The 15239-nt window shown below is 33.2% G+C and overlaps 2 protein-coding genes across 2 annotated transcripts; one reads left to right on the top strand and one right to left on the bottom strand.

The window, feature by feature from the left end:
• Positions 1-396: 396 nt before the first annotated feature.
• On the top strand, positions 397-5634 carry LOC108204678 (cyclin-H1-1). Its single transcript, XM_017374245.2, has 13 exons — positions 397-591; positions 802-852; positions 1651-1723; positions 1815-1933; positions 2006-2079; positions 2439-2559; positions 2644-2712; positions 2818-2859; positions 3481-3558; positions 4624-4682; positions 4785-4869; positions 5059-5147; positions 5223-5634. Exons 1-13 carry the CDS (start codon positions 532-534, stop codon positions 5281-5283), a joined length of 981 nt encoding a protein of 326 aa, XP_017229734.1. The 5' UTR covers positions 397-531; the 3' UTR covers positions 5284-5634.
• Positions 5635-5998: 364 nt separating this feature from the next.
• On the bottom strand, positions 5999-13702 carry LOC108212552 (uncharacterized). Its single transcript, XM_017384282.2, has 10 exons — positions 13519-13702; positions 12877-12936; positions 12634-12735; positions 11282-11358; positions 9034-9157; positions 8817-8881; positions 7433-7502; positions 7019-7094; positions 6754-6841; positions 5999-6418 (listed from the first exon to the last, which is right to left on the bottom strand). Exons 1-10 carry the CDS (start codon positions 13565-13567, stop codon positions 6305-6307), a joined length of 825 nt encoding a protein of 274 aa, XP_017239771.1. The 5' UTR covers positions 13568-13702; the 3' UTR covers positions 5999-6304.
• Between the last annotated feature and the right edge of the window lie 1537 nt (positions 13703-15239).

Raw genomic sequence — 15239 nt, forward strand, 5'->3', positions numbered from 1 at the left:
AAAATGACCCTAAATTAGAAAAACGCTATTATAATATTGACATTCTCTTATTCAAAATTAATATTATTGAGAAATCAAAATAAAATGTATACTTTATTATTAACTTTTACATATTAAAAATTTTGAAGGTCTGTACTTAGACCCGGCTGTGAGTCACTTATTTCATAACATATTTTAATAAATTTTTTAATTATATTTAATTTATATTAAAAAAATTTTAAGGATATCTTTTTTCTAATATGAATGTGTTTTTAAAATAAAATTAAATATTAACATATAATAAATAATGAAGAACAGATAATATATTACATTAAAAATAGAGCAGTACTTATTTTCTGAGAGGAGATGAAATTTAAGTACAAGTTAATATTTCGACATATATAGGTTTAAATAATTTGCCACTTACCCTCAAAATCGATGCAAATAAAATTGTGGGTTTTCCTCGGAACGTTTGACAAGAAAAGCTGGTGACAGGAACCTTTACTTGTGTGTGTTTGTACGTATAATCAATCAATTAAGTTTAGAGGTGCCATGGCTGATTTCTTAACTTCTACCCACAGAGCCAAATGGATTTTCCCCCCCCAAGAACTGGTATTCACTTATTTAATTTACTTTGATTAAACCCCATTTTTATTTTGATATTAAAAGGCTGTTTTGTTTGTTTCTTGATGATTTTCTTGTGGGTTTTTGTTTTTGGTCATTGATTAGGTTTTGGATGCTAATTTGTTATTATTTTTTTTGAATTTTTTGTATGATTTTGGGGACTGATTGATGATCTTTTTGATTTGTTTGTGAGGTTAGAAGGAGAAATATAAGGCTGCTAATCAGAGAGCAAGGCAAATGTTGGAGAAAGTAAGGGAAAAATATGCCTTTTTCGCTACATTGAGGAATCATTCGTGTGTGTAGCTTATGGAATTGTGTTGTCTGTGATTTTTCTGTTCGAGTTGGCAAAATTTAAAAGAAATGTCGGAACTTTATTATTTGCGGAAATGGGTTGTGGGGATTTTTAGGTTTAAAGATTTCCTTATAGGGTATATTAGGATGGGGAAGATAGAGCTGAGATCAACTCTGTTCTTGTTGTTAATTAGAGTTATATTTAAAAAATGCAGGTGTATGAATAGCTATACCAGGTAGTTAATTGGCAGAAAGAGGTGGTTTTTTATATCCCACCTTTTTCATTTTTATGCCCAGAATATAGCTCACCTTGTATTTTCTACATTTCTTATTTTTAAAAATGACAATTATTCACAGACCTTTGGTTCTTGCATCAGATATTAAAAACACATCTTTTAAGCTACGTTACCCGGACTCTTCATTTTGCCTCAAATACGCGTGTTGGACACTCGACACTCGGACATGGGTGTGGACACTCCGACACTTATTTTAGGCCAAAAACATGTAAAATTTCAAAATATTGCCGAGTCCGACACTCGGACACGTATCCAGTTTGGACACTTTCAGCCGAGTCCGGATAACATAGCTTTTAAGTGTATTAGTTTGATATAGCAAATTAAGTATTGCAACCATCAGAGTATTTAATTTGTTGGAACTAAAAATGTTTCCAAGTGTCCTGATTATCGCAGATGCATTTTAATGTAGTGAAATTTGTATTTTGTATGACTAAATAACAAATTTTTAAATATTATGAAGTATGGAGCAACAAGGGTGGAGGTAGATATTGATGGGTCACTATCATATCCCGAACGTCAGAATGAAGCAAAAGGTAATTTTACCTTAATTTAGAAGCTTAAGGGTATATGTTTCAGATGTTGCACTAACAATGTCAACCTCTTTGTTTTTGCAATCATATATAGCTGAAAAACATTCACGAGCGAAACCACTAAAGACAGAAGAAGAACATCTTATTCGAGCATTTTATGAGTTCAAAATTCAAGATGTCTGTGACGCGTTTAAATTTCCTCGTAAAATACAGGCAAGTATCTCTTTTTTTGTTTAAAGATAGAGTAAATATGGCAGAATATTAAATGTGGGTCATACTTTCCAGGCAACAGCACTTATATACTTTAAAAGGTTTTATCTACAATGGTCAGTGATGGAGCATCATCCAAAAGACATCATGTAAGATTGAATTGGATCTGTTCTAGATATATGCACTACTACATATGATTTGGTTGATGCTAAATTGCTAATATTAATCAAATTACCAAACATTATCTTCATACTGCATCTGTGATGCTTAACCTTTAGGTCTCATGCATGGTTTATGTTCCATTTTTCCAATAGCTTTACTATTTTCTGTTGACGTGTGTATAAATTTTATCCCCGTTATGTGAATTAATATATAATAGTATTGTCAGGATCTCTTTTACTGCGTATTAAGAAGTATACCTCTTTTGCAACCTTGATGCTTAAGCACATGTCTCTTTTGCAGCCTTGATGCCTAAGCGCCTTAATCTGAAATTTAATTTTGAACTCAGGTTAACCTGCATATATACTGCCTGCAAGGCAGAAGAGAATCATGTTTCGGCTGAAGAGCTTGGTAAAGGGATCGAACAAAGTCATCAAATGATTTTAAATAATGAGATGATTGTTCTTCAGGCATGGATAAAATGCACAAGAAATCACTTTTGTCCTTTATATCTTGAATGAAAACTTTGTTCTGAACAGATTATTGTACTGCAGAGTTTAGGATTTGATCTTATTGTTTATGCACCATATCGCTCTCTTGAAGGTTTCGTTAATGACATGGAGGTTTGTTATTAGATCAATTTATTGCCCAGTGTTTGTTTACTAAAAGGTAAAGTAGCTGCTTCTAACGTTTACATGGTTCTAACGTTTACATGGTGCTGTTTCTAGGATTATATTCGTGCAACTGATGACCAGCGACAAACTTTGATGGTACATATATTAATTTTTCTTGAAATATTTTGCTAGGGTTTTTGGTTTTTGCTTTCTTCTTTTCCGATAATACAGAAGTGTGAAGCTTAAATTAACTACTCCGTGTATTGAGGTCGCAATATTCTTTTAAGGAAAAATTTAAGACTTCAACAAGCTTCATTGTTATAATACTTAAACTTTTGTGTGTGTGTGTGTGTGTGTGTGTGTGTGTTCGCGTGCTAATAATATGGCAGATGACACATTATATCAGGTTAAGGATTGTTCTCTTAATGCTGGCTGCTCTGTTATGCCTATGGTTTAAAATGATTGCATTTATGTCTATGTTTTAATAAGTCTATTCCCTGTACTCAACAAAGTATTGGTACTACTAATATGTATTCTTTCTGTCACTAAGAATTGGTCCTGGCTTAGTTAATTCTGTTAAGTCTCTAGCTGTTGGTACTACACAAGATTCTATAAATTTGAACAACATTAATATCTTTAGTATATTGAGGGGATTTAACTTAGTTAAGTTGGTCTAGCCTTCTGGCAGGCTATATATTCCTTCAGTATATATTTATCAAATGTTCCTCTATCTCAAAACTGAATTGCTTGGTGTTACCTCACACAACAATGTTATAGGCTTTGTTGGAAACTGCCAAGATTGAAGCAGATAAGACTATGCTAACAGAAGCTCCACTTCTATTCGCTCCTGGGCAGGTATTTGTTTTTACTGTGAATTCTTGTTTGTGTAGAACTTTGTCAGTTAATATACCTTAAGGATATATATTCCTATTATATACTTGTTTTAAAAAAATTCTTTGACTTGCTCGCTTAAGTTGGATAGTGTATGACACGTATATTATGGTGTTATGCCCCAAGTTTTCTAGTAGTTTTTTTCAGCAAAGTATAAAAGTACTAACTTTTTGTGCTCTGCTAGTAGGCTTCCTTTGCTATTAAGGCTCTTGTCTCATCTCAATTCAATGGGATTTTAGTCCATGTCACTTGATCTTAATTGTATTTTCTCATACTTATCCCGTAGATCCTTTTGAAACTTTGCTTTGTCAATCTTAGTTTTACAACTACATGATCACTTTGCTGCTTGGCCAGTTTAACATTGATGGTATCTACTAGTTATAGGTTATATGGATCTGTGTGATGTGTCTTTTGTGTCTATACATACCATTCTCATGTCAATTATTATTTGTTTTTTCACATTAATATATTTTACTGGAGTGTGAACGAAGTATTGTGCCTTTGTGAGGAAAAGAAGGGTGCTTGGAAAGACTTTTGGATTTAAATCCAATTGCCACATTTTATCAATGGAAAATATTTGAGTGGTGTCAAGAAAGGGGCGATCAGGATTTGTGGTTTCTATCAGCTTCTAAAAGACTTCCCTATATGTCGCTTTAGGCCACTTGTATGGAATTTTTATGTTTTGACAATTAATGTATATATACATGTGTTTCTATTTTTATATGAATTGGACCAAGTTTTTAGTTTTACTGAACTCTTTCATGTTTTCTTTCTCTTGATCGTTTCACTTACATTTTGTTGCAACTATACATACCTATGCTTCTATTTGTTCATATCTGGCTGTGCTAATTTATCTATCTGGAGTCCTCTGAACATCTGTAAATATGTGTTTTGTAAGATTGCTTTGCGGTTCATGGCTATACATAACTCTTATAATCACAATTCGATATAAATGAGGTTGGGAAACTTTTGTATAAGATCAGGGATTAGCTTTCTTAATAATCAGTTTGTATTCCTAAATTGGTTCAGTTGGCACTAGCAGCTTTGCGCAGGTCAAATCAGGTGCACGGAGTTCTTGATTTCGAAAGGTGTGATAAAACTTATGGAAGTTTTTCTTATAGCCTCTATTATCTGACCTTTGTCATGTTCAGATCAATGGCCGGTCTTTCCTAAAATTATATTCTGTTCAGATACCTCAGGAGCATTCTCTCTCGCCAACAGCCAGTTCACACTATATCTGAGCTCACTACTGCTTTGAACAACATAGATTCCGTGGTACTAATATGTCACTGTACTTAACTTTGTATATCTCGCATTTAAATTGAACTATTGTATCTCTTTTGTCCCCTAATATTTCTGAAAATGATCCCCTGAAATTTCTGAATATGATCACACACACCATCGTGAAATATTTTTCATTTTTCACTTGGTTCATATTTCGTTCTTTCTATTGCCTCGGCATAGGTAAGTAAACTTGCGACTCCAACAGCATCAGATATGAAGCACATTGATCGGAAGCTAAAATCTTGTAGGGACCCCAGTTCGCATGACAAGTAATGTCTCTAAACTTGATGGGCAATTATTAATAAAATAAGTCAATAAATTCATTTTAGTGCTTGTTTATGCAGGAGTAAAAAGCGGAAGCATAGATCGAAGGAGAGTCCGAGCCAATTGCATAATATGGCTTAAGTTACTTGCTGCGCTCCCCTCCTTGAGTGGATTAAAATTTTGTTGTTTAAATGCGGCAACATCTGGAGTTTAGCAATGGAAGACTTTGTGTTTATGTCTACTCGTTGGAACAAAGCTTGTGTCTTTCATAATTGCCAAATTTAATTATTTTCTATAAATTGATTTTAACAAAACCATAGCATATTTATTGTAGAGACACATAGAGTAGCCTTAGAGAAAGAGTTGTAGGGGGAGATCATGTCTGAGGTATGAAAATATGTTTGAATCCAAGAGGGAAGATGATGTGTGTGCTTGTATCGAATGTTTCCAGTCAAATTATTAACTTGCAAGTTACTCTTGATTTACTTTTAACTATATGCACGAACTGGTATTTAAAGTTATTCACCTAAATTATGACATTTTAGATAACTGAATATTTCTCTGATAAAATTTGAAAAGTTTGCTGTATGTTGGACATTTAACGTGCTTACAGTGGCTTAACAAAGAACATTGAGTCTAGAATCCCATATAATTGATAAGGTAGCAAGATCTTTGACAGCAACTGCCAACTAGTAAGGAATAACCCAAAAAGTTGATGGTTATGATGTATAGGCCTGCAAGTGTAAAATATTTCTAACCACCTGAAACTAATTTCACCAAAGGGCAGCAAACTGAAACAAGGGAATGGAAGCAGAATAGAACCAGAGAGAGACGGGACTCTCCGAACTAGAGCATCTCCAACCACAAAATTCCTCAACTGAAAATAATAAATACATACTTTCAAGTGTCAGCTTCTCAAATTTTACAGGGCGCTATCAAATAAAATGCACAAATTTTAGTCTGACATGTTCGTAGCATCAAAGTTACAAAAAACTTCTACATACATAAGTGATTAGTTGGATTTCTCATGATTACATCAAATTTAATAGGCCTTTGCAACAACACCATAAAGGAAAAAAGACAGTCAATGTCCCCATGTCAACATATCTCGGGTACATGTGATCATATGAATTCTCTAGTGTTACGCAATTAATTAAGCTGTTCATCGCTTTCTTGAAGCCTTCGAAAACATATCTTTAATGTTCAATGAGCCGGTCTCTATTTTTGCCTTTTTTGATTGTTGCCTGGTAGTTCTCTTCTCAATCCCATTTTTCTCCTGGAACACGACAATTAAAAATTATTGATAATAATTCATAAGTTTGATGACGCTTGGAAAACAAGAAAATCTGATTTGCTTTTTTATGCTAAACTTCAAGTAGCACAAAAGATGTTGTGAAAAACCCAAAAACAGATAATGCAACTATAGAAACAGTTTTACTGAATGTACATCCTGGCCATATCTGCACACAGATGTATACTCGTATATGCATCTAATAGCATCAAAGGTAACATGCAAACAAGTTAATATAGGAATTAGGATGTATGGTGGCAAGAGTTTGCATAGGAATTAAATCATTAGATAATACACTCCATTGCATATGGCAAATATACCTGTACATCATCAAAAGATGGAACACTACTCTCCGTGCTGGATGGAAGAATCTTAGAATCTGGTGGCTTAGCTTCTTGTAAATCTATCCTGCAGATTTGAAACAAAAAGATTTGCTCATCAGCACAGAGATCTTTAAAATAGGAGTTCGTGCAAAATCTCTATAAATTGCACATAAACAAAAATTTATGAAACGGTCTGAAATCAAGAGGCTTATACTAGGGACATGGACGAAACATTCAGGGAATGTTAATGGTAAAAACATACTTCAGTTTGCTGCACAGGAGCTTCAACCATGGTTCATCCTTCAAGTACTCTCCCAATATTGAAACAGCATCAGCCACTGCACCAATAAGACACGAATCAAGGAACACCAGTTATTCAAACTTCCTTAGGAAAATTGGAAAATGATAGTGTGTGACTGTGTGTGAAAGGCAATAGTAATATTGCATCAGCCTTGCAATGCGCAGTTACATTTAAAGAAAAGTGAGATGCAATTGTCAAGTGTCTGCTCGTATTAACATCTAATTTCTTGTGCATAAATACAACTAGCTTATATCCCATGTATGCACAGGTGACTTTATATTTACAAAATTTTAGTTGTAATGATATAATAAAGGTTTTGAATAAAAAAAGGGAAGGAAAAAAAGAGAGCAAAGTTAATTTTTAACTAATACATACATGTATCCTTCTCAGCTTGTGCAGCATAATTTCGATCCAGTGTTGGCAGAGTCTGCTTTAGTTGGTGTACCTACGATAGAGAATCTAAAATGTCAAAAGCTGCTTATAAATGTTACTAGCCTTTAACCCGTGCGAAGCACGGGCGGGTATATAGTTGGTAATTTATTATTTATATATTAAATTTTAACATCATTTTATTAGTATTTTAGCATTAATGGATTGAATTTTAATTAAATTATATTATTCAACTGACTATATTTTCTACCGATTACATAAAAATGAACAAACCCTAATATATATATATATATATATATATATATATATATATTAGGATTTTAGTACATTTAATCCGAATTTAGTACACGTAGATTTAGAAATAAAAAAAATCAGAAAATTCTAATTTTTTCCAAATATAGCCGATCGTGTAATACCTTTGAAAGATTTAGTAATCTAATCAATCGAATTTCAACGTAATTTTGTAATTTTGGTTTTTTTGACAACAATAACTTTTAAGATTAGAGTTCGAAAGGATTATGTAATGGTTATATTGAAATAGAACACGTTAAAGTTAAAAAGAGTTATATGAAGGTTCTTGTTTAAAAAAGTTATTCAAAATTGTATATTTATAATTTTATTTATAACATCATTATAATTTTTTTAATGAAATATTATATGATAATGTATTGTTATGAGTGTTTTTAGTATTTGAAACTGTTTATAATACTAATAACAGACTCCATATTTGTAGACTTGTAGTACCAAAAGGAGAGTACCAAACCAAAAAATATAACTAAAACTTTGGACTACAAATTATACCCATGTTGGCTTATTATAGTATAGTATAGTATAGATGTATTTGTTTATTAATTTACTTATTTTGGTTACGGTCAACTATAAAGATTTAGATAGTCAGACACCCTGCCACCACAGAGTTTCAAACCCTCAAACTCCTATTTACTAGGCTAAGCCTTGCTGATATGTATTAATTTTTTTTATTATTTTAAAACGTTAACTAGTACATGTTAAGAAAGAAAGAAGAGTAGTAGAGGGACTTGTGATATCCTAGAATTTCTAATCATTCTTATACTAACCTACCTCTTCAGCAGTCTTGAGATGTTTCACTAGCCAAAAATGGGCTGGTTTGGTTAAGATATATACATATATACGTACTTTAGAATTTGGTTTTTCGGTTCGACCCAAACCAGCTGGATGCTCAGCCCTAAATTATAATAATTATACCATTGTCCTCAGACTCCACTCTTTCATATACACATGGGGTAGAGGCATAAAGCAGCATATAAAGTCTATTTATCAGCTAGTAAACACATAACAAATGAGTTATTGACTTCTTGCATAAGGGAGGAATAGAAGGACCAAGTCTTACCTTGAAGTGTAACCAAGCTAAAACCTTGGAATCATTAAGCCTAAAAAACTTTGTCGAGCCAACTTCTGCCCATTCAAGGGAGTGATGTCAGAGTAAGTTATAAAAAGACATACAAAGATTAACATCCTTAATATAGTCGAAAGCAGGACTACTATCACTTGCACATAAAAACCTTATAAATTTAATTAGGACTCAAAAATACAGATACCATGCTCACCTTTAAAATCACAAACAACCTGCATCGATTTGTCTGCAATTGATAACAGATGTTGGTATCCAGGATACCCTTGAATGAAAATTATCTCATCTAGTTGCCTGAACTTTCCTTGATCTTCTCCCTTCTAAATCCCTTGCATAAAAAATCAATAAATATCAAAGGAACTACAGCACAGCCAAAGAGAGACGGAAATTGATAAGCCAGACATGCAAAAAATAAGATGTTCAGGAATTACTACACTTTTCGATAGAAAAGTCGCCACAGTTCCTCTTCACTTATAACTAAACAATTGGTAGTCTCTATGAAAAGTAAAAGAATTGTAAGACAATCATGTTCAACCAGGAACGGAAAAATATTAGAAATAATTCCTTATTCCCTAAAATTAGATTTGTTAAGTTGGGTATGGATGTGCGAATTAACAATTTTATATTACAGTGAAGACATTTGGTTATAAAATACTTTATCAAGTTGTAAAAATGATTTAGTCACTAGTATTAGATCGGAATATAGGTAACTTGCTGTCTCTAAAGTTAAATCTCAAAGAGAATCGTTATCTGCGTTAATAGTGTACTAAATAGTTTGTTTCAGCTCTAATTAGGTGATCCTTTAGTAGCAGGAAAGTCTATATTAAAGCTATCTCCGTATGATACAACTTGTGACACCTAACCTTTTCAGTTAAGCCTATTGACTGGCAGTAAGACAACTCAGGATTATTTGGATATACTGGAATGACCATTGATCACCTATGGTTCTTCAAAATCCTAACAACTTGGCAAGAACTCCGCGTCCAACCAAGTTCTCAAAATCAGAGCCGTCGCAATCAGTCTTGGCGCTCTATCTTAGCTGCTGAATCACCCCTAATAATCAGATTCTTTTGAATTTACTTCTTACCATTTTCAGTTCCTATCATCGTACTCCATTGAGCTTCATATGCGGCAGCTATCTCATGGTCCATTGTCTAAGAGAGACAATGATTTTATAGCGTACTGTAGTATTAGATCTTAACAGTAACTTTTGCCTCTAGGATTAAAAATCTGTCATCTCTGTTAGAAATTAGAATCACTTGGCTTAGATAATTCTATTCCTCACAGGTGGAAATAAATCACTCTTACATTCAATGACTCCCAATATTAAGCTGATTATATAATAAAAAACTAAACATATGTATAGTTACTCCTGTTGTATCTGTGGGTGGCTAACGAGAAGAAATACGTAAAAGACCGTGCTTCAGTTCTTCAACCCAAACTTGATAATTTTAATCGTGGGCAACAAAGTAGGAGTGAATGTTTTTCTGCATGATTTGAAAGGGTGGAACAATGACTCATAGTGCTCCTTCACATCTCCTACATGCTTATGCATAGACCTGGCAATTCGGTACACGACACGAAAACACGACACGAACACGACACGAAAAATTTGGGTTTGGTTTTCAATATTCGGTACACAAACACGAAAGTACACGAACACGAAAAGTACATGTTACTATTAGTGTCGGGTTCGGCTTTTGATATAAGTACACGAACGACACGAAAGTACAGGAACTAAATAAATAAATATAAATTTTAAAAAATATATTATACTTATTTATATATATTCTTTAATTGATTTCAGTTCTGTTATTTCATTTCTGTTATCTTATGAATTTATTATATGTCTAATCTATTGTTTGTCACAGAAAAATTGTAAAAATAATAGATTTATTGTGAAATCTGTGTATTTTCGTGTACAAATGTGTATTTCGTGTACATTTCATCCGGACTGTTCGTGGTACACGGAAGGTACACGAAATTTTTCGTGTACAAATGTGTATTTTCATGTACAAATGTGTACAAATGTGTATTTTCGTGTACAAATGTGTATTTCGTGTACTTATGCACTTACATCATAAAGACTTTACCGTAATACTTAGCCGGGCTTGATTGTTAAATTATATTCTTTAAGTCATTAAGATAATTCAGTCTTCATGGTTACTGTTTCAGTATTTTACAAATTCATCTTTCGTCATTAGTATCAGAAAAAATTGAATGTTAGTTAGATCGTTTGAGTTAACCTCAAGAATGTGCAGGCTGTCATCCTAGGTATGTTGCAGTAGATTAAGCTTTCTCAGATGTACATTGTTCAGATTCGTGTCCTACATCTATGTCTTGGTCCAGAAAAAGACTAGAATATGCAAAAATTATCATTGCACAAAAGCAAAATCAAATATGACACATGTTCAGGATAAATCATTAAAAGTTCATAGGGAAACCTTCATTCGTGCTTCATCAAAAATTGGTAACAAAATAAAAACTGGGTCAATGGGAGTGGCAGCATACAGACGACCATCTGCGAAAAATGAATAATTGACAACAAAGTCAACTTCATCGTTAAAAAAAGAAAAAAGCATGCAAGTAGCTTATATGCCAACAGTATCAGTAAAGATGTTCAAAATATCATTTTCTACAACTGAACACGTTAAAATTTATATTTTAAGTCAATACCCCTCATCAACTTTGTCCCATAGATTACAATAATGCAGTAAATTGACCTGATAATATTTATTGTAAATGATGAGTGACAAGTTCAGCATGGTAATGTAAAACAGCACACACCATACAACTAATGAAGGCATTCAACATCGAATGTTTAAGTTGCCTGGAAGTCATGCCTAGAGTAAAATACATGAAGTGATAGATATAGTGGTGACTACTTAGCTGAGGATAACTGGTAATAAGCTAGAGCCTACAGGAATCTGTTTGACCTTGTTAAGGCACAGATTTTAAACAACAACCAAAAGCCTCGGATACTAAAAAAAATTCATTCCACAATTTAGCGAACCACAGAATGACATCCACACAAGTTTTATGTTCACCTTTTGCTTCCTATTAGACTATAATAGAGGGCCAAGCTAAGGCTCAGCAATTTGCTGTTGCTATGTCAATGCCTAGTCTTTTCCCCTGACCATTGTAATGACAGCAAGTACTACAATCAGAGCCTTCTAGCTAAAACTATTTCTTCACTCATGTTTGATACAGAAGAACCTACTTATATGTTACTACCTTGTGCGCTTATCTATTTTTTGATATAGAAAATTTGTACCGCTAGTATAATCATACTTCTGCTATTGCTCTGTGTAATTAAAAATTGTTTAAAGAGGCAGAGCTTGCATATTTGAATCATCCATCAATTTGTATTAATGTCTATAGACTTTTAATCTTGTTTAAGGCTGGCATTTCAAGTACAAGACCTGAGGGACCCATTCATCGAGAAGTGTGATACTAATTAGTTTTGTATAAAATCTGAAAACTACATACACAATCACTCCCCAGAATCAGCCCTAACAGGTGCCGCGGATGAAGCAAAAAGATTTATTTAGCGACTCCAGTAAAAAAAAGTTGCTTTCAGTATATAAAGACTATAAACAATTATACAGATTTCCAGCCACATTGAGCACCATAATGCTGGTGCTGAGATCATGGAGAGAACTGGAGAACATATGTGTGTATACACTACAGAAAAATACGGAGACCATATATTTGGGTTCTTTTGTGATTCTATTAATGCATATACAAATTATTACTTTAATTACATAACGTAAGCTCTGCCCTTTTTGTCTGTTACCTTCACAAACATAATCACCCAAGAACCAAGACCCATAAGCTGTCTTAAACCAGTGAATTTCTTGAAGGTTTCCGTCTGTAAGGAGATAGGAAGTTGGGTTCCCTGCCACAAAAGTATAAAGTGATCACTTTTAAACAACGCATATTCCTACAGTCCTCCCAGCCTATAGTTCTCATAACTTTTGTGTCAGCAAATATTAATCATTAAAAAACAAAGAGAAAGTTATACGTTCTCTAACATTACCAGTTTTAGGATGGCAAAGGGACAGCAAACATCCAGCCTTACCTCCCTCTCCACCACCATCTGCAATAATTACCATTTACTAATACCGTCAATCACTGCATTTCTCCACCATCAAGCAATAACACGTTACATTCTCCCATATAAAAAAACATAGAGTTAATATTTAAAACACACGAGAAATATACAATGTACTCCTGCTGAACGTATGCTACTAACATACGTTTATCCCAGTCCTTCACTCACACATCAATACACAATCAGTTATTATTGTTCAGAACTACTGCTACTACATTCACACACAAACTATAAAATATAATAAATTCAAGTCCAAATAAACATCACAACAATCAGGTCTCTCATTTCGTACAAAGTCGAATAACAAATATTCAACAATCCAGCCAATTCGTTGCATACTGACATTTTTTCAGTCCCGGAGGAAATATTTTGTTTCTTTAATCTCGAGAAATTAATAGAATTAATTATAAAATTATAGTACTAGAACTTAAAAGTATAATAATGGCACAAATTTGTAACCTAAAATTGGGGGAAACAATTGAGAAGAGTAAATAAAGAGGCGGCAGGAAATGTGAAAGCTAAAAGGTGAGAGATGTGTATAATGTGAGGGAGAGAAGGGGTGTATACCTGATGAAAGAAAAACACGAGTTTCTTCAACACCTTCCCACCAGGCCATTAGCTGCAGAATATACACAGCTGAATAGATATGAGTGTAGGGGTGTGTGTGTGAGTTTTTCGTTTTGTTTTCGTGAAAAAATGGGGCGCGACGAAGGGACTGCTGGCGAGGGTTTTTTTTAAAGATGGAAGGGAACGGGGAGGGGTTTAAATGGGGGAGAAATCCGGAGAATGGAGATCGGGCTCGAAAATTCGAATAGAAATCGAAAAATTGAATTTTGGACTTAAAATTTAAATTTTTATCACGCTTTAATCTTTATAATTTAATCTTTATATTATGTTCGATATTCTATTTATGATGAAAAATTAATCTCGATTTTAGTTAACCGAATATTCTTCACCGAATTCATGAACGTGAGGCAAGATTAGGGTGGTGTCATAACAAAGGTCAAGAAAAAATTGTAACGCGACAGTTTAAAAGTAGCTTCTGTTTTTCTTAACTCGTTCGTGTAAAAAAAAACTGGAAACACTTATAAAAAAATTGAGAATGCTAACTTTTCTTTCACGACTTTTACTTCTTTTTCAAAGAATTTAAAATTTATAAGTTTTAATTCGCCTCTCACTTTTACCCCACTTCTTTATTTTGGGCAAGAAATCACTTCTTTTGACTGGACTCAGAGGCCCTTTTGTCAAAGACTCAAAAATTTTCCAATTTCTTATAATTAAATATTTTGACACGTTTCGTTTAGTAAAATGTGAAAACCGGAGGAGTCGCTCTCTCACTCAACATTCTTGAATACAAACACCTCAGCTTAATCATAAAAGCATTCTCTTGTGTATCTTACACACCTCTTTATAATACATAAAGCTGCGGTAGATGACTACATTTATAAATAACTATGTGACAGATAGATGATTAATTTTAATTAGGTTGTTTATATGCATACAGGAGTCTCATTATTATAAGATGAAACCAACCACACACTGCCAACTAGATTTGATAAAAAGAATTAGAAACACTTCTTGAGATACTTCTCGGTTCATCGGCACCACCTCTCCTTAGTGGTTTGATGGCAAATCTGGACAACTTTCATCTTTAGCAAAGATCAAATATTGCAAATATTGAATGGTGTAAAGTCAACGGATTTGAGATCACGACGACCTCTTCATATACGGTCTTCAGTTGATTTATATGTCAAGTGAGTTTTTTAGCTTTGTGAAATTGTAAAATCACATCAAAAAAGGAGATCTGTGTCAGGTTAGTTTTATCATTCATGATATATATATTCTTGTATATTAAAATCTTTTTTAATCATACTTTTGTTCTTGATTTTTCGTCATGTATCTTTTTTATCTTTGTTCATAATTTAGTATGCATTATTTTTCTTACGAACCATCTTTTCTATGATTTTTGTGAATTTTTTGTTGATAAATTAGTTTTGGAGCGTTTTTTCGTTTTAATGTATATCTTTTGATTTAGAATGCATGGAGGTGCATTTTTATGAATTTATTGAAATTGAGACGATTAGTTGCTCATGATGCCTCTACAGGCTTTGTACGAATTTTTTATTAGATTTTTTGTTCTTTCGCGACGAGTCACAATATTGTTTTTGATTGAGTTCAATAGATATATATTCATAAAATGTATAAGTTTGTGTGTTTTCATGATTTATTGATATGTGTGTTTATACGAATTTTGTTCCTCGTATTTCTTTAGATTAGGTTTCTGAGGA

This window comes from Daucus carota, chromosome 1 (genome assembly GCF_001625215.2).
Source record: "Daucus carota subsp. sativus chromosome 1, DH1 v3.0, whole genome shotgun sequence".
NCBI lineage: Eukaryota > Viridiplantae > Streptophyta > Magnoliopsida > Apiales > Apiaceae > Daucus > Daucus carota.

Excerpts from the sequence above, each read along its gene's own strand:
- LOC108204678 (XM_017374245.2), top strand. The coding sequence starts at position 532 with ATGGCTGATTTCTTAACTTCTACCCACAGAGCCAAATGGATTTTCCCC. Across the intron at positions 2,080-2,438 it reads CATCATCCAAAAGACATCAT|GTTAACCTGCATATATACTG; the intron begins GTAAGATTGAAT and ends TTTTGAACTCAG. Across the intron at positions 4,683-4,784 it reads GGAGTTCTTGATTTCGAAAG|ATACCTCAGGAGCATTCTCT; the intron begins GTGTGATAAAAC and ends TATTCTGTTCAG.
- LOC108212552 (XM_017384282.2), bottom strand. The coding sequence starts at position 13,567 with ATGGCCTGGTGGGAAGGTGTTGAAGAAACTCGTGTTTTTCTTTCATCA. Across the intron at positions 12,736-12,876 it reads CCTTTGCCATCCTAAAACTG|GGAACCCAACTTCCTATCTC; the intron begins GTAATGTTAGAG and ends CTTTTGTGGCAG. Across the intron at positions 8,882-9,033 it reads GGTTGTTTGTGATTTTAAAG|AAGTTGGCTCGACAAAGTTT; the intron begins GTGAGCATGGTA and ends TTGAATGGGCAG.